The following is an 18,891-nucleotide window of genomic DNA, read 5'->3' as shown; positions in this document are numbered from 1 at the left end:
GTTGGTGACTTCATCAGAGAGGGCAAAAGCCTCACCAGTCTCCTGGCATGCCCTGAATGCATGTTCTAACTCCTACCCTGACCTTTCTGCCTACAAAGTTGGCTTCTATAGGAGACAGCACACGTACCAGGAGCTACAAAATAGACGGGGTCTGAGCGTCGTGCTGAGCTAAACACATCCCGATGGCGTTGTGACCACTGGAGTTTTGTAGGAGACCCATTTCGCTGGACTGCCTTCCAACCATCCACATCTAGAACATAAACAAAACCTTTATGCATTCAGGACAAGCATCATCTGTTGAGTCCAACAAGGTATAACCAGCTTGCCAGTAAGTCCTAGCTGTGAGTAGCAAAATGGGGTTTTCTTAATGTTCCCACACTTGTGTAGAGCTCTCCAAATTCCTGGACACCTCTCTACTTGGATCTCAACTTTCACCTACTCCTACCCACACCTGCTTTGACTTCTCGTCTCTCAGACTGACTCTTGCAGTAATAAAGAACTTTTTCATCTGCTATTGATTGCTTTCTTTAAAAAAGAAAAAAAAAAACAACTTGTATTTCCATAAGCAACATTTGACCTTTCTGAATAGGACAGTCTAGCATGTTCAGAGAGAAATTCAAGCGATAAATCTTATCAGTTCACATATTTTTAAAGTACTCTGTAGTTTGTCAGGAAAGTCAATATAAACAAAGTCGATGCATGTGAAAGCAGTATGATTAAGTGAATGTGAATTCCTGGAAGATTCTCATGAATGATTCAACACAGATGAATGATTCTTTTGTCATTTCCAGATCAACTAGGGATGAGGAATGCAGAAAGACAACAACCAATCTCTTTTTAATTCTTCTTTTAAGTTATTCATACACCTGTGTAAGTAAACTGTCCAGCTACCACTCCTCCGAGACTATAGAATCTGATTTATGGTCCTAGTAAGACAATAAGCCTCAAAATACAAAAGATAATAGCAAGAGGTGTCTCAGGATCCCATATGCAGATGGAGAGAGAGCTGTCTGGAGGCACAAAGCCCTAGGCATGTCAGCAAAGTCCCAGAAAGCAGGACACTTTACCTTGATGGAAGGAAGAGGTGATTCTATGCACACTGTAGTCTCCTGAGCTGTGGCAGGTGGCTGAATGTCCATAACAGAAACACTGGGTGCAGCCCTTGGGGTTCCCCCCATCCAGATGATAGTGACCTGGGCGACACCTACAACAACATTATAGAGATCAGCACAGTGATGTTGGCTATTCAACCCCTAGAGAGCACATGATGATCTTCTCCCACGCTGGCCTCTGTTTACTCCTGGGGTAGAAATTCCATGCTGCACTCATCACCCCACTCCCAGAGTCTGGCAGAGCAGAGTCTTATTTAATGTGTGTTCGGGAAACTTGGCTAGCCCTCAGTCTTGGGGAAGGACTGCATGCAGGTCACTCGGGTAGGGCAGGGATATGCCAAGCTGGTCCCATCCTGGAACAAGTGTTGGGGGGAGAGGGACAAAAATAGGGAGAGGGAGAAGCAGATATTCCATCCCAGAATCCTTCAACTGTACTGACTTCTTCCCAGTCCCTAATGTGGTTCCTTCCATCCATCACCCCTAATGCCAGCCTGGTCTGGAGAAAAAGTCTGTGAGGCTGCGACAAGGAACTTGAGGGGTGCATTAAAAAAGCAGAGATGTGAGGGGCTGGCCTCACACCTCTGCTCCCAGCCTAAGCTGTCCAGGGGCTTCTCTGGAAACCACTGCCACCTGACAAATCCCAGATATTGAGGTTACAAATAAAAGGACAGAGGAAACTGGTAAGGAATATTTTCTGTACTCAAGTGAAGGGCATCTTTCCATGCAAAATGACAACTTCAATGAACATAGATTTAGCACCTGTGATATAGGAGATACTTTATGTATTTAGTCCTCCCATGCCTCTGTGTACTAGGAATTGCCATGTCTAATTTCTTTGATGAAGACAAAAAGGTGAGAAAGGTTAAGAAACTTGTTTGAAGTCATGTGGCTGGAAAGCGATTGAGACAAGACCCAACCCAGGAGTGTCCACCTCAAAATCATGTGGCCTAACCTATAGGGCCCTGGGTTAGGGATATGCTGGTTGTGCAAAGTCACAAAAAAAAAGAAGCTGAGTTGTCAAGAGCAGGTGCATCCAAGAATAATAGGAAAAAGACTAGCTTTTCTTTTTCCTCTCAGCAAAGTAAGAGTTTAAAATCACCCTTGGGGTTTGTATGGAGGAAATCTGTAGATTAAGAGATTGAACCACCTGAGTTCAGTGGGTAGAGTGTAGGATTTGCAAGTCTGAGATTCCAGGTTCAATCCCCATTGCTGAATTCCTCTCTCTCTCTCTCTCTCTCTGAATAAGCAAATCTTTAAAGGAGACTGAAAAGCAAGGAGGAAAAGAGGGAGTGACAGAAAAAGTGGGGAGAAAGACAAGGAGGGAGGAAGGAATCAGATACTGAGGGGTGTGCTTGGGTCATAATTTGGGAAGAAAGGCAGGGAAGTCAGAACTGAGGTCACTTGCAGGAGGGAGGGGCTGCCACTGGGTTGATCTACTTTTAGCAAAAGTTTATTTCACAGCATTAGTGGTGTTGATGACAACATTTGTTTTATACCACCTTTGTTGCTGTGTCATATTTTGATGTGAAAAAATGCTTTTCAAACCAACTTCTCTCTCTCCCTGCCCCCTCTGTTTTAATTATGATAGAAAAAGAGAGAAATAGGGAGAGATGGGGGAGAGAGGGAATGGGAAAGAGAGACAGCTGCAGTCTGCTCTGCCACTCAAGAAGCTTTTTCCCTATAGGGTGAGGACCAAGGACTTAAACCTGAGTCCTCATACATGGTGATTTGTGTGTTTTGTTGATTGTTCCACTGCCAGGTCCCTCAAGTCCTCTTTTTATTTTATTTTATTTTTTTTATGCTTACACTGTTTCCCTATCCCCACCTCAGCTGCAAAGATCCCTCTGGGAACACAAGCTAGGAAAGTGTCTCTGCCTAGATATTAGTGATTGGCAGGATGCCAGAGTCCTGCTTTCTTGTCTAAGGAGCTGGAGAGGTATGGAGGGGGACTGTACCTCTGGGCCAGTCTCTCAACCCTCTGCCTACATTAATTGCAGGGGAGCAGGGATTAGAGGCTGATCAGTTTGCACAGAAGGCACATTTAGCAGCAGAGGGTACACAGCTCCTGCTCGCCACCTGCCCTAGCATGGCATGGGCCCGCGGGTGCTGACATCTCGCCTGGTTCATGTGTGTGCATGCAACCACCACCCAGCCCTGGGCGGTTCCTCTTCTGCACATGATGGATGGTTTTCTATGGCCAGATGCTGAAATACTGGCTCTTACTAGGATTTTCCCAACCTCTTTAATTAGGCCAGGTCTTTCCTGACAGCAGGCTGGGTCATGTGGCCTCATTACCGCGTGCCACCTTGTAGGTGCTTGTAGGGACCACCTAGGACTTAAGCCAGCTGGTGAGGGTACTTACTGGGGCTCCAGGTCTCTGCCTCAGTGTTGAAGGGACCAGTGGAAGAAACACAGAGTTCAGATAAATTTGGAAACTCTGTTGTATTAAGAAAAAAAAGGTTTTGAGGACAGAGGGCTGAAAGAAGAGAAGAAGTGTCCTTTTCTGTAACTGCATTCGAAAGATGAATTCTTGGGCCTTGCCTACTGTTGTGTCAGGGGACCATTCATACAGACCTGTCACAGCGCTCTCCAGTGACAGCTGGCTTGCAGACACAGTGGCCTGAGTCACAGGGTCCTGAGATGCCAGCTGGGTTGCAGTCACATCTAGGGTCTCTGAGTAAAAAAGGAAGCAGAAAGAGAAGTGTTTCCAAGTGCCTTATAACTATACACAGAAAGAGTGTACCAGTAAATGTCACCATCTTGAGCAACTCTCCTGTTCAGGGAGGACTCTCTGCCCCTTAGTTCTTCCTGAGAATGCAAATCTCTCTCAGACCTTTCCAGGACTCATTTCTTGCACTAATGCTACTCAAAGGTGGTCTGTCGGCAGCTCAAGGAGTAATGGAAATGTTCTACCGCTGACGGTACCGCTGAGGTCACACAACTCTGAGAAGCAGCTAAGACCCACTGAACTGTACATGTTCAGTGGGTGAATTGCCTGACCAGTGAATCACATCTCAATAGATGTGTTGCCAGAAGAAAGAACTGTGTGCTGTCCACCCTCCAGAGAGGAGGGGTTAGCAGCAGAAACTCATCACTAAACTGGAGTTTAGTTTGGTTGACTGGGTCAGCTGACATTTAAAAAACAAACTTAACGGAGGCCGGGTGGTAGTGCAGCGGGTTAAACGCACATGGTGTGAAACTCAAGAACTGGCATAAGGATCCTGGTTCCAGCCCCCCTGGCTCCCCACATGCAGGGAAGTCACTTCACAAGGGGTGAAGCAGGTCTGTAGGTGTCTATCTTTCTCTTCCCCTTCTCTGTCTTCCCCTCCTCTCTTGATTTCTCTCTGTCCTATCCAACACAATGACAGCAATAACAACAACAATAATAAACAAAGGCAACAAAAGGGAAAAAAGAGCCTCCAGTATCAGTGGATTGGTAGTGCAGGCACCAAGCCCCAGTGATGACCCCGGAGGCAAAAAAAAAAAGAAAGAAAGAAAGAAAGAAAGCAAACTTACCAACTTACCATTTGTTTCTCTACTATTTAATTAGTGATGGCTATTTTTATCATGATTGGTCTTATCTATGTGCTGTTTTAGTTCATGTAATTTTTGGAATAAAAACATACTATAATAAGCATACATCATAAATAATGGTAATTTCATGAATACATTAAAATTCTAAACATAAATGTACACAAACAAGCAAGCCTGATAACTTTCATTACAGTAACAATAACAACAAAGCACACTAGGCACAGAAGGTAGATAACATAATGGTTATGCAAACAGACTCTCATGCCTGAGGCTCCAAAGTCCCAGATTCAATCCCTCTCACCACCATAAGCCAGAGCTGAACAGTGCTCTGGTTAAAAAATTAAAAAAAAAAAAACAAAAAAAAAACACTAGGCTTGAATCTAGTGGAGACAAGCTGGAACAATCTAGTTAATTATAGAGGTAACTTCCTTAGACTTTTGTGGTCTTTGCTGCTTTTTTTTCCTCTTGTTTTATTGTTATAGTTATTGATGTTGTCATTGTTGGATAGGACAGAGAGAAATGGAGAGAGCAGGGGAAGACAGAGAGTAGGAGAGAAAGATAGACACCTGCAGACCTGCTTCACCGCCTGTGAAGCGATTCCCCTGCAGGTGGGGAGCTGGAGGCTCGAACCAGTATCCTTATGCCGGTCCTTGCACTTTGCACCACCTGTGCTTAACCCACTGCGCTATCACCTGACTCCCCCTTTAAAAAAAAAAGATTTATACTTTTCTTTTATAAAAGTGAGATCAAAGCATGACTTAGTTCTGGCATCTGTAGTGCCAGGGATAGAACCTGAGCCCTCACATCTGAAGAGAAGGGAACCCTCCTACACTATTGCTGGGAATGCAAATTAGTTCTCTGTGGAGGACAGTTTGGAGATTCCTGAGAACATTAAAAATCAAATTCTTCTCCTAGGCATCTATCCAAAGAACACAATAACACCTATTTGAAAAGATCTCTGCACACCTCTATTTGTGGAAATGTCATTTCTAGTAGTCACCATTTGAAAACAATCCAAATGTCCAACAACAGAGGAATGGTTAAAGAAGTTGTGGCATATATACACAGTGGAATAGTACACAGCTGTAAGAAATAATGGCATAGTCTCCTTTGTTACAACACGGAAGGAACGAGGGGGAATCACACTGAGTAAGATAAACCAGAAGGAGAACAAACACTGGATGGTCTCACTCAAAGATAACATCTAAGAAACAAAGCAAAAGACAACACAGGGTGAATCCTCAAAGAACTATACTCTACCACAACAGATCTGGGGACTCAGAAGGAGGAAAGCAGGGCTACAAAGAGTAGATTGGGGACCTAAGTCCCTATAATGGAGTAAGATGGTTTGGTTGAGGATAAAATGTCTTGATGCCTGTCTTGGGGAAATGTGGAAATGTGCCCTTGTGGCAACAAAATTTCTATGAATCAGCATTTCCTCAGTAAAGTGATATTGAAGTTGAAAAAAGCAAACAAATAAACAAAACCTGATCCCTCATGTCTGCAAGTCCTGTATCTCCCAAGTCTGCAAGTCCTGTATCTCCCAAGCTCATTTCTGGATCCTCATTATTGGCCTGAATGTAAAGCTATTGTATGGTTAAATGAGACATCCTGAGTGAAGGGTTCCAGCAAGGCCTGGCACACACAGTAGGTGCTGTGTAAGCCCAGCTGGTCCCTCAGGTTGAGGTGATACCTTGGCTCATGGGAACTCATAGCAGCACAGGTACTTACAGAAGCCTCTGGTCTTGAGAGCAGCCTGCCTCCGAGAGTGTGCGAAAACCTGGCAGACAGCGGTCACACCTGTCTCCCATCACCCCTGGCTTACAGCTGCACTGCCCAGAGCTGTCACACTGAGCACTGAGAGAACCTGGAACCAGCACAGGAAGGGGACAGAAAGGAGAAAAGGGAATGTTTAATTCATCTGGCACAGGGGAGAATGTTTAATTCAACTGCCATCCTGTGGGAGCTCAGAAGGATGAAGTAGAGGCCGTCGCCCTGCTACTCCCCACCTCATCTGCAGGCTCCTCCATCCCTGGAGAGTTCCACAGCCCAGAGTGTCTTCTTCTGGGGGAGGAAATGGAAAGTGCTCAGAAAAGCATTTTTATTTACGTGTCTGTTAGGGTTCCAACAATAAGCTTAAATCATCCTTTTAAAAAGAAGTCCATCCATCAGTCTGAGTAGTGGTGCAGTAGATAAAGTGTTAGACTTGTGAACATGAGGTTCAGTTCCTGACTGAAGCATCAGATGTGCCAAGGGGATGTTCTGCTTTTTTCTCTGTCTCTTAAAAATTAATCTTAAAAAAAAAAAAATCGGGGCCAGGTTTTGGCCCACCTGGTTAGGCGTACACATTGCAGTGCACAAGAACGTAGTTTCAAGTCCCTGTTCCCCACCTGCAGGGGGAAAGCTGCACAAATGGTGGAGCAAGACTTCAGGTGTCTCTCTCCCTCTCTGTTTCCCTCACCCCTCTCAATTCCTCTCTGTCTCTATCTAATGATAAATAAATAAAAACATTTTTAAAAATCATCTACTCTTTGAGATTTCAAGGTAAATTTGTGAATGAGCATGGGCAGGCAAAGGGCATCTTTAAAAAACCAAATATTTGTTTGTCTATAAATGACAAAGAGCAAGAAAACAAGAGTGTCACTTTGGCACAGGCATTGCCAGGGACTGGAGTCAGGACCTCATACTTGAAGGTCTAACACTTTATCCACCGAGCCACCTTCTACTTCACCAAAGGTCATCCTTTAAGGATCAGAGCTGGAGTTCCACAACCATACAATTCCTCTACCCCCAGTGGATTCTTTTCCTGACCGACTGAGAGTGAGAGATTGAGAAGACAAGAAGACAGGAATGACACCACAGCACTGCTTCACCTCTCTCTTGAATCTTTGCCTGTGCAGATGCTCCTACGTGGTAGCTGAGGGCTCAGCCTCAGGTCCTCGTACATGGCAAAGTATGTGCTCTACCAAGTGAGGTATCTCCTGGTCCCGACCGTGATTTTTTTTTAAAAGAGAACATGGGGTCCCCAGACAATAATTAGGATCCACCTGAATATCAGATTTCAGGCTCAGGAAAAAAAAATTAGTAAAGTCACAGGTCCTTTGGAATATAACTAAAATATGCCTACTAGCTATCTACAAAATGGAGACTCCCCCAACACTTCATCTGCACTATTCCAGCCTTTAGGTCCATGATTGGTCAACAATTTGTTTCACTTTGTATATTAACTCTCTTCTCAGCCACAAGGTTCCAGATACTAGCAGGATGCAACCAGACTTCCCCGGACAGACAACCCCACCAATGTGTCCTGGAGCTCCACTTTCCCAGAGCCCTTCCCCACTAGGGAAAGAGAGAGACAGGCTGGGAGTATGGATCAACCTATCAATGCCCATCTTCAGCGGGGAAGCAATTACAGAAGCCAGACCTTCCACCTTCTACATCCCACAACGACCCTGGGTCCATACTCCCAGAGGGTTAAAGAATAGGAAAGCTATCAGGGGAGGGGACGGTATACAAAATTCTGGTGGTAGGAATTGTGTGAAGCTGTACCCTTCTTATCCTATGGTTTTGTCAGTATTTCCTTTTTATAAATGAAAAATTTAAAAAAGAGAGAGAACACTGGGGTACTTGGTTAGAAGACTTTTATATATGTGCACATTAAGTAAATGGGCCTCTTCAGATTTAGTGCTGATGGAACACAAGAGATTTTCAAATAACAGTTTCTCTACTGAGGACCCAGGTCCTATTTCCCAGGCTCAGTCAATTCATCTCTCATCTGGATCCTAATTCAAATCTTTCTCCCTAGCCAGGTGGCACAGTGGATAAAGCACTGGATTCTCGACCATGAGGTCCCAAGTTCAATCCCCAACAGCACATGTACCAGAGTGATATCTGGTTCTTTCTCCTCTCCTATCTTTCTCATTAATAAATAAATTCTTTAAAAAAAAAAAAAAAAGAAGAAAAGAAAAGCCAGAGTGCTCTTACTTAAAAAAAAAAAGAAAAAGAAAAGAAAAAGAAAGAGATAGGGAGAGAAGAAAGAAAAAAGAAAGAGGGAAAAAAAGAGGAAGTGGAGGAAATGGAGGAAGGAAGAAAGAAGAAAATATAGAAAGAAAGAGAGAAAGAAAGAAGGGAGGGAGGGAGGGAGAGAGGGAAGGAGGGAGGAAAAGGAGGAAGGAAGGAAGGAAGGAAGGAAGGAAGGAAGGAAGGAAGGAAGGAAGGAAAGGAGGGAATGGTACCAGAGCACCCCAGCCCTAGCATATGTGGTGTGAGGATGGAAGCTGGGGTTTCAGAAAAACAAGTCCTGTGTTACACCACTGGGATATTTCCTAACCTCAGAGTGCTCCTTTTAGATTTAATTAAGATTTCAGCTCGGCCAGTGAGAACTCACTTTCCTACCTCTTCTCCTTCACCATCTTCCTAAGCCCCAGCTCCTCAGTTCTCCCTGCTTCTAGAAAGTACTAAGATGCTTCCCTTCCAAGGGGAACTGTACTTTATGACTCTCTTAGCCTCTTTATGATATCCCTCAGGAATGCTCTTTCCTCGGATGGCTCCCTGAGTAGCCTATTCTCCACACCCATCTTTATTAAATATTCTGTCTTGAAAGAAACATTATTAGCCAGTTGCTCCTCCCCATCCCAACCTGTTATCCCTGAACTCTGAATTCACCAATAGATATAATTCAAATCAATAATAGTGCTGGCTTTATGCCTATCTAAAGGTTTTAATGCCACATGAAATACACGAATTCAGTTCACAGAGTCTCCATTTCACAGGGCTTGAAGGGGCTTTAGTACAGATGATACAACTGCATTTTTGAGCCCCTCATATATGAGACAAAGTTGGGCATTTATATGTATGCACATTTACCCATATAAATGTGTATCCATTCATGAATTCATGGCTGGTGTAAGTACACATCCACCTTGGGATAACAGGTGCTCTCAGTCCAGGCAGACTGTGAATGCACAGTGAAAAAGAAGAGACATGAGGTAGATCCTTCATTTGTCCAGATCAGGGACATGGTCTTCAAGCTAGGCTTTCCAGCTGAGTCCATTACAAGCATCCTAATCATATTCTCCTGGATCATTCTGCCTGATGACTCGGCCTCTGTGACTCACAAGGAAGCTGCATAACCCAAAGAGATATGGACTATTGGGGGGGGGGGGAGGCAAAGGTAAATGCCCAGTGAAACAGTTTTCTTTAGAGAGTTCCTTGATTCCCTGAGAGAACTGCAGCATTTAAAAGATTCTGGATGCTGATTCTGTATCACGAAGTTGAGCAAATCTGATTCAACCCCTGCTGTAATTACAGCTTTGGTGCACTCAGGCATGTCTGCTACTGCATGTCACCATGGGGTCATGCTAGTTTTCCACAAGGCATCCCAACATTCTACTAGTCACTCATAGCTGGACCAGAACCTGCTCCTTTGTTTTATTCTATCAGTTACTGTGGGACTATGTGAAAGCTTGGTAGAGCTTAGGGAAGCTTGCCCATCCTTGGATGGAGGTCTGGAAAGACACCCCATTTGTTAGCCTCTCTCCTTATAGAGATGAGCCAAGAGGGAAAAGTCTCCCAGACTCAGTTTCTCCTTGTTAATCTCTCAAGCTCACAGAAAGCCTACAAGCCTCTCAGACTTAGTTTCCCCTGCTAGCAGGCCAAATGGTTGCCTGCTTTAGGGTTCACTCAAATTTCACACATCCACTTCACCTTTTGATCATAAAGGAGAACACGCTCTATCATACACCCCCAACACCAGGCAGTGAGACCCCAAATTCTATTTCCTTGTGTCCTTTGATATCTGTGATTTACATCAAGTTTTGTTTTTCTTCTTCTCTACCTCACCTTACTGGTTTAACCCCTATGCTTCTCTCAAATACCTTTGGATAATTAACTTGCCTGCATCATGGAGACTAATCATTTTGACCTTTATGTATCTCATCAATTCTTGTCATACCAGCCCCCTACCATAGGGGCAAGCTGACCATTAAGAAACCTGTAATTTCTGACATATGTAAAAAATGTTCTTTGTTTAACTCAGTATAAAGACCTGTACTTTTCTCCAAATAAACGAATGTTCTTACCAGAATATTCCCCAATGCCTCTTTCTGAAGTCACGCGGCCTCTAGAGCCGGTGAGGGAGGGTCGGAGGCTTACACCCCCACCCCACCCCACCCCGTCCGGAGCCACTCCACGTGAGCGCAAGTTACTACTATGAACTGCTTCCATGGAGCTACACTGGGTCAGTGTCCGCTATTGGGACTCTACCCTGAAGGTGGCTTAATATTTAACCACATTCTGCTACTGGACACTATTTTTTTTTTAATTCAGCAAAGAGGAGAAACAGATAACACCAAGAAAGATACCTTGGAAAATAATGTAGCTAAAATAAACAAATAAATAAACAACACAGGGATTGGGCAGTAGCACAACCAGTTGAGCACATATATTGCCATCCATAAGGACTAGGGTTCAAGCCCATAATCCCCATGAGTGGTGAAGCAGGTCTGCAAGTGTCTCTCTTTTCCTCTCTCCCTTTCTGTCTCCCACTTCTCTCACAATTTCTATCTGTCCTACCAAATATAAAACAGAAAGGAAAGAAAAAAAGAAAAAGGAAAAGATGGTTCCCAGGAGCAGTGACTTCATCATGTAAGTACTGAGTATCAGCAATAATCATAGTGGCAAAAATAATGATAATAATAACAATCATTAATAAACAACTCTCAGTCTAGAAGGTGGTGCCGTGAATAAAGCATTGAACTCTCAAGCATGAGGTCCTAAGTTCAGTCACTGGCATCACATTTGTCAGAGTGATACTCTGTATCACTCTCTTTACATCTCTGTCATTAATAATCTCTTTAAAGATTTTCTTTATTAATGATAGAGCTAAGAGGAAAGAGAGAAAGAGAAGCAAAGCATTACTCTTGCACATGTACTGCTGGTATTGAACTTTGGACCTCATGCCTTAACCACTGTGCCACCTCTCAGACAGCTCATTAATAAATAATTACATAAATCTTTAAAAATTTAAATAATAATAATAATAAAAACCTCAATGTCCTCTCCTCCATTCTATGTTCCCCATTCTTCACTCTCTGCTTATAAGGAGTATGGTAGAATCCTGTGCAGGAGGAACCAGCACTACTGTGAATGAAGTCTGTGGGGTATATTTTAGAAAGAAAAAAACCAGAGTAATCTGAGTCATCCTTTGAACCAGTCTCCTTTTTAGTGCTTCCTATTTGTTACTGTATTTTCTCTTGTCAAGGACCCATCGAGACACTAGCCAGCCATTAGCCTTGCCTGTCTCTTCTCTCAGCACTACATTGTAGCACAGGAGCCTAGAATAATTCTAGAAGCAAATATTTCTAGATCTCTCACTAGGAGAAGAGATTATATGTCCCTTATCCCCAAGTGGGAGACTGTCATTTCTTGAAAATATAGTAAACAGTGTGCTTCTTGGACTCAGACTTAAACCCACATGCCCTAAAGATCCCAGCTGATTTCTACAAGCCAAACTTAAGAAAAACACATTTGCTTTCAAATCACTGAACAAACCAGTGTCTAGCTGAACTTCTCCTTCCTGGCCTGCTTCTCCTCTCCACCCCTCATTCTCCATTCTCTGCTGCTTCCTCTTGCTGGCCTGCTCCCTTCCCCAATTACCTTTAGAGTTACAATTGCAGGGTTGGCAGTGGTCTTGAGCTCTGGGTTGGAAAAAGCCCTCTTTGCACCTCTCACAGTGAATGCCCTCGGTGTTGTCTTGGCAGTTGAGGCAGCGGAATCCATTTCCTGTCTGTCTGTGAAGTTCTCTATCAAAGGTGCATTGCCCAGACTTCCCATTGCAGTCACACACTAGGGTTCAGGAGAAAAAGGAGGTTGTTAGCAAAAGACAAGCCAGGGATAGTTCTCACTGGTTTGTTATTATTATTGTTATTGTTATTATTATTATTATTATTATTAATGGTGCAGCACAGGGTACTACATAATAATTCCAGCTCTTGGTGGAGTGAAGAAAGGGAATTAGATGACAGGATTGTGTCTTGCCTCATTATAGGTGAATAGGAGATTCCATTTATTTAATTTACTTTTTTTTAAAATTTTGCCTCTGAGTTTATTGCTATGGCTCAGTGCCAGCACTATGAATCCACTTCTCCTAGCAGAAGTTTTGTCCATTTTATTGAATAGGACAGAGAGAAATTGGGAGGAGAGACAGAGAAGGAGAGAGAAAAGACAGACACCTGCAGACCTGCTTTACTGCTAATAAAGTGTCCCCCTGCAGATGGGGAGCTGGGGGCTCGAACCTGGATTTTTGTGTGGGTTCTTGTGCCTAATAATATTTGCGCTTAACCAGGTATGCAGTGGAGCAGTGCTGCAGGTGTCTCTCTGTCTCATCCTCTATTGAAAGAAAGAAACAATTTTTTAAAAAGAACGTTCCTTTGTTTGCTCTTAAAAACAAAGGGCTGAGGCTATGGCTCAGCAGTAGAGCACGTGCCTTGTGCTTGTGAAGCCTTTGTTTCTACCCACGGTACTGCCTATGGCAAAGTGGTGCTTTGGCCTTTTTCTTTTCTTTTCTTTTTTCTTTCTTTCTTTCTTTCTTTTTTTTCTTCCAGGGTTATTGCTGGGGCTTGGTGCCTGCACTACAAATCAACTGCTCCTGGAGGCCATTTTTCCCATTTTCTTGCCCTTGTTGTTATTGTTATTGTTGCCACTGCTATTGTTGCTGTTGGACAGGACAGAGAGAAATCAAGAGAGGAAGGGAAGACAGAGAAAGGGAGAGAAAGATAGACACCTGCAGACAGACTTCACCGCCCATGAAGTGACACCTGTCCCCTGCAGGTGGGGAGCTGGGGCTTGAACTGGGATCCTTACTTTGGTCCTTGCACTTTACACCATGTGGCCATGTGCACTTAACCCTCTGCGCTACCACCTGGCCCCTCCGGTCTTTCTTATAACATACAAACAAAATACTCAATACCTACTGTGGGCAAACAAACAGACACCATGCTTTCAGCTGAAGCATCATTTGTTTCCTTTTTCTATAGCATGGGGTTATTTGCTAACTATTAGAAGAGCAAAGTCAAGCACAGAAATGTGTGCTTGGAAGGAGCTTCATTTCAAAACGGAGTTAAAAATAATAATAGTTTTCACCAACATTTAAAAGTCACCAGACTCTTACAAAAATCCTCTGTCTCATTCCAAAACCAGAAGCGCTCACAGTGCTGACTGTAGAGACATTATTCCCATGCAGTTCCCAGCTGGCTACTGGTGAAGTCTCATTCGCTCTCTTTCTCTGCAGCCTTTTTGGTAGAGTTCCTCTTGCTCTTGTCACCTTTCAGCTGGCCAGGTTGTCAGCCAGTGTGTCCTTGTGATGACTTGGCAGAAATCAGTCACAAAACCAAAAAGTCCAGGCACAAGTTTTATGAGGTCTGATCTATTAAGTTTAACTTCAGAGTTAAATCTAGAATAGAAAACACAAAGGCGTTCTCTTTTCTTTTCTCGCTTTCTCTTCCTCTCTCTTCCTTTTTTTTAATATTTATTTATTTTCCCTTTTGTTGCCCTTGTTGTTTTTTATTGTTGTTGTAGTTATTGTTATTGATGTCGTCGTTGTTAGATAGGACAGAAAGAAATGGAGAGAGGAGGGAAAGACGGAGAGGGGAAGAGAAAGATAGACACCTGCAGATCTGCTTTACCGCCTGTGAAGCAACTCCCCTGCAGTTGGGGAGCTGGAGGCTCAAACCGAGATCCTTATGCTGGTCCTTGCACTTCATGCCACATGCGCTTAACCCACTGTGCTACTGCCTGACTCACTCCCTCTCTCTTTCTTTCTTTCTTTTTCTCCCCACACCTTTTTTTTTTTTTTTTTTTTTGTCCAGTAGTATGAGACTGGCTAATATTTGGTTTGTCTAGATTGGAGAGAGGTGACTTGAGAAAGAAGACCATGTTTCAAATACATCAATGACAAAAAAAAAAATTCACTCCATATACAAAAGGAATGAACTCTCTCCCCACATCCTTTAAATGTGGATGTTCCAAAGAGTCCCCACTGAGCCATGAAGCCAGAAGTTGGAGTTCAGGGCAGCTTAAGGTCAAAATCCTACAGATATGACTAGAGCAAATGTCTCTGGGGGAAGCTTGGAGTTGCCACATGGTCAGTACAGAACAGGGAGGCTGACCCACCCCCCCGAGACAGGAGGCCCAGAGGACCCCAGTCTGGAACATATGAGAAACCCATCTCAGAGAGGAGGAGGATATTTAACCATAGGCTTGTAACCTAATGGGCAAGCTCCAGAGGAACAATGTTACCTAGAGACCTACATTTCCTTTGAAGATCATCTATTTAAAAGGAAAGATATCATGTTTTCACCAGAGAGCTTGGGAGAGGAGAGGAGAGGAGGGGAGAGGAGAGGAGAGGAGAGGAGAGGAGAGGAGAGGAGAGGAGAGGAGAGGAGAGGAGAGGAGAGGAGAGGAGAGAAGTGAAACAGGTAACATAACAAGGCAGTCAGTATTTAAAATATTTGTCACTTGTCCTTTTGAGGATAGATATTACCAGTGGAAAAAAAAAAAAAAGTATTTTCTGTGGTCCAGGAGGTGGCACAGTGGATAAAGCATCGAACTCTCAGGCATGAGGTCCTGAGTTCAGTCCCAGCAGCACATGTACCAGAGTGATGTCTGGTTCTTTCTCCTCCTATATTTCTCATTAATAAGTAAATAAAATCTTTAAAAATTATTTTCTGAGTAAGAAAGACAACAAGAAATTTGCAATTATTTTTTAGATAGGGCACCATGAAAGGGCAGCTGGGGCATCAAGAACACATGGCCTGTGTCTGCCCTGCTGGGTGACCTCACAGAAAGGTGTAGCCAGTGAAATCCACACATGATGTGATGAACAACATCCTTGGTACAAACTCCCAGTATGTGACAGCTGCACTGCACATTTGCTTGGAATCCCAAAAATCAGTTACATGGGTATCTGCAGGCAAAGATTAGTCTTGGCACCCATTCCATGAGAAAGTCCTGGAAGTTTTAACTGAGTGCAAATACATGTGCTATGAGTTGAATGAAATGTTAGGTTGCACCCATGAAATTATAATATCAGGTTCTGTTGGAAGTTGAATTGCTCAAACCAGACTCAGAGCACTGTAACAAATTCTGGCTGCTTTGAGAGAGACTTCTGAAAATGAGAATTTGTTTCAAAAGGGACAGTCTGGAAGAATCTAGAAATTGTGACATGTAATGGTTGCAAGCCCTGGAATGAAAAATCTCCAGTTTTCCCTGAAAATAGTAAGATGGAGGAGGGAGATGCTAACTCTGGCTTCAGATATTTAAGGCTTGCCTGGTGCAAATCAGTCCCTTGCAAAACAATGTCTGAAATAAGTGTCTGATGAGTAAGTAAATGAAGGTGAGTGACGTGTGTGTGTGTGTGTGTGTGTGTGTGTGTGTGTGTGTGTGTGTGTGTGTGCATAAGTCATTTAGAGGGGGAGAAAAGTATGCGACAAAAAACTACAGGAAGAGAGACAGATTGAAAACTCCGTAAGAACATAATAATGCTGTATAAAGAGGCACAGGACATGTCATTGGTTTCAGGAGGGACTGAATAACCCTGTAGAAGAGGATTCTGGGAAGAAAGCCAGCAGGCAGTGGTGGTGAGCCAGATTTGTGGGAAGCAAGGTCAGATGGAAAGGTGGGGGCTTTGTACCTAGACTGACCTTTGCTGTTCAGCTGTGCAACTTTTGCAAGACAACGCCCCCCCCCCAAGAGTATTCACATCTTCCTACATGAAATGAGGATATTTAAACTTACCTTAAAGTGTAATTGTGGGGAAGGAGAGATAATTCACCAGGTAGGGCACAGGCCTCACTATGCAAGTGGCCCAGCTTCAAGCCCCAACTCCATATGGGAATGTCACATTCCCGGGGTGAGCTCTGGTGCTGTGGTGTCTCTGCCTTTTCTGTCTTTCTTAATGAAACAGTAGCCCAGGTATAGTGAAATTATACATGTGCAAGGTGGAGGCTGTGCAAGTGAATACATAAAATTAAATGCTGTTGTGAGCATTTGCAGAGCTGATGAATTGAGTGATTACCCTGGTGGCAAAACAAAAAAAGAGTAAAAGTGGGAACTGGATAAATGAACCTGGGACCTTGCACATGGTCCCACAGGCACTCTTCCAGGTGTACCACCACCTGACCCCTTAATGAATATTCTCTTAAAGTTCAAGAAACCTGCAGATGTGTTTTGATAATGTAAAGATATTCAGGGGGTACCCACACATCTGGAAATGCCCTAAAATGTAAATATCAGTGTTTAGCAGTACTCTCTTCCCCATTCCTTGAAAGAATGATTTTCAGTCTAGAAAACAGCCTTTCTTGGTAACTTACAAAACAATGACTTGTTCAGGGGGCGAGGTGATGGTGTAGCTGGTTAAGTGCACACACTACAGTGTACTAGGATCTGGGTTCAAGCCCCTGGTCCCTACCTGCATGGGCAAAGCTTCACAAATGATGAAGCAGGTGTCTCTCTGTCTCTCTTCCTAGCTCCTCCTCCCCTCTCAATTTCTCTCTGTCTCTATCCAATAATAAGTAAATAAAATAAAGAAATATAAAGAAACTCTGATTCAGGAGTTGGACAGTGGCACACTTGGTTGAGTGCACACATTACTATGTGCAAGGACTCAAGTTCAAGCCCCTGCTTCCCATCTGAAGGGAGGAAGCTTCATGAGTGGTGAAGCAGTGCTACAGGTTTCTCTCCTTCTCACTGTCTATCTCCCCTACCCACTCCGTTTCTCTCTATCCTATCAAATTAAATAGATAAATACTTAAAAATAAATAAATGAAGTAAAAAAAATGATTTCTTCAGATTAACAAAACCTAAATTCAGGTCTATCATATATTTGAAAACAAGGGAAAACTCAAAATATTTTATTACTATACTTTCCTTCCTTAATGCTTTTGTGTTAAATGTATGCATAGAATATTTTTTAAGCTTGATAATTCATGTACTGGTGTGTGTTTTTGGATGAAGGCTCTAAAAACTTTGCATGCTCTCTGGGTTCCCTCAGAGAGCCCTGATACACATAAGTGATGGGAGTGTTAGGATAGGGCTTTCAAACACGTCTTCGCTTACCTGGGACCATTTATCAACAACTATATATTCATTCATTCATTCATTCATTTATTCATTCATTCAATCAAGAAATGAATGTTGAGGATCTACTGCACCCCAGGTCTTGTTCTAGATACTGAGGACACAGTAGCAGCAAAAATCAGTCTGTGCCCCAGTACCTGTAGGTACCTGCCTGGTCATGTTCATGACCCAAATCCAAGCCCTAGCACCATATAGGAATGCCATCGTGCTAGGGGAAGCTCTGATGCTATGTGGTGTGTGTGCGTGTGAGTGCATGTGTGGTTGTATTTCTTTAAGTGGTGAAATCATGCATGCATAAGGCTCTAACGCCACAAAAAAAGAGATAAAATTTCATCAAAGATAAAAATATAGAAAGAAATCAGACTCCCCTAGCCTGGATAGATCTCAAATATTTTAGAGCCCTGAGGTTCTTCCTTATTCACTGAACTCTGTACTGGGTTCCATCTCATCCCTTACACTGACATGACTTTTCATTTGTTCCAAATACTTCCCAGTCCAAGAACACTTCTTGTGTTTTCTGTCCCACCCTCTCCCTTTCCCCCAACTCCAACTCCTGGAAATCCTTGTCTCAGTTCGTCAGAGTTCTCTCTGTAGTTAAAAGAAGATTTCAACACCCAAAGAAATAGCTCAGCAGTAGAGAGCAGGACTTGCATGCATGAGGCCCTGGGTTTGACTCTGGACACTGAATATGGCAGAGCAGGGCTCTGGTTCTCCCTCTGACCCCTCATAAAATAGATTTAAAAAAAAAAAGGAGGGGGTCGGGCAGTAGCACAGCGGGTTAAGCACATGTGGCGCCAAGTGCAAGGACTGGCATAAGGATCCCAGTACGAGCCCCCGGCTCCCCACCTGCAGGGGAGTCGCTTCACAGGCGGTGAAGCAGGTCTGCAGGTGTCTATCTTTCTCTCTCCCTCTCTGTCTTCCCCTCCTCTCTCCATTTCTCTCTGTCCTATCCAACAATGAATGACATCAACAATAACAATAATAACCATAACAAGGCTACAACAACAAGGGCAACAAAGGGGGAAAAATGGCCTCTAGGAGCAGTGGATTCATGGTGCAGGCACTGAACCCAGCAATAAACCTGGAGGCAAAAAAAAAAAAAAAAAAAGGA

At 43.5% G+C, this 18,891-nt stretch overlaps 1 protein-coding gene across 1 annotated transcript in view; it reads right to left on the bottom strand.

The window, feature by feature from the left end:
• LAMC2 (laminin subunit gamma 2) overlaps positions 1–18,891 on the bottom strand; it is a 73,584-nt gene that overhangs the window by 38,038 nt on the left and 16,655 nt on the right. Inside the window, exons 2-6 of the mRNA XM_007523821.3 lie at positions 12,303–12,491; positions 6,378–6,513; positions 3,687–3,785; positions 1,068–1,204; positions 128–250 (exon numbers count right to left, since the gene is read on the bottom strand). Of these exons, the coding sequence (XP_007523883.1) occupies positions 128–250; positions 1,068–1,204; positions 3,687–3,785; positions 6,378–6,513; positions 12,303–12,491 (684 nt within the window). The remainder of the gene's footprint in view (positions 1–127; positions 251–1,067; positions 1,205–3,686; positions 3,786–6,377; positions 6,514–12,302; positions 12,492–18,891) is intronic.

This window comes from Erinaceus europaeus, chromosome 9 (assembly GCF_950295315.1).
Source record: "Erinaceus europaeus chromosome 9, mEriEur2.1, whole genome shotgun sequence".
NCBI lineage: Eukaryota > Metazoa > Chordata > Mammalia > Eulipotyphla > Erinaceidae > Erinaceus > Erinaceus europaeus.
Note: the sequence above shows the minus strand (reverse complement) of the source record. Positions and strands in the feature narration are given on the sequence as shown.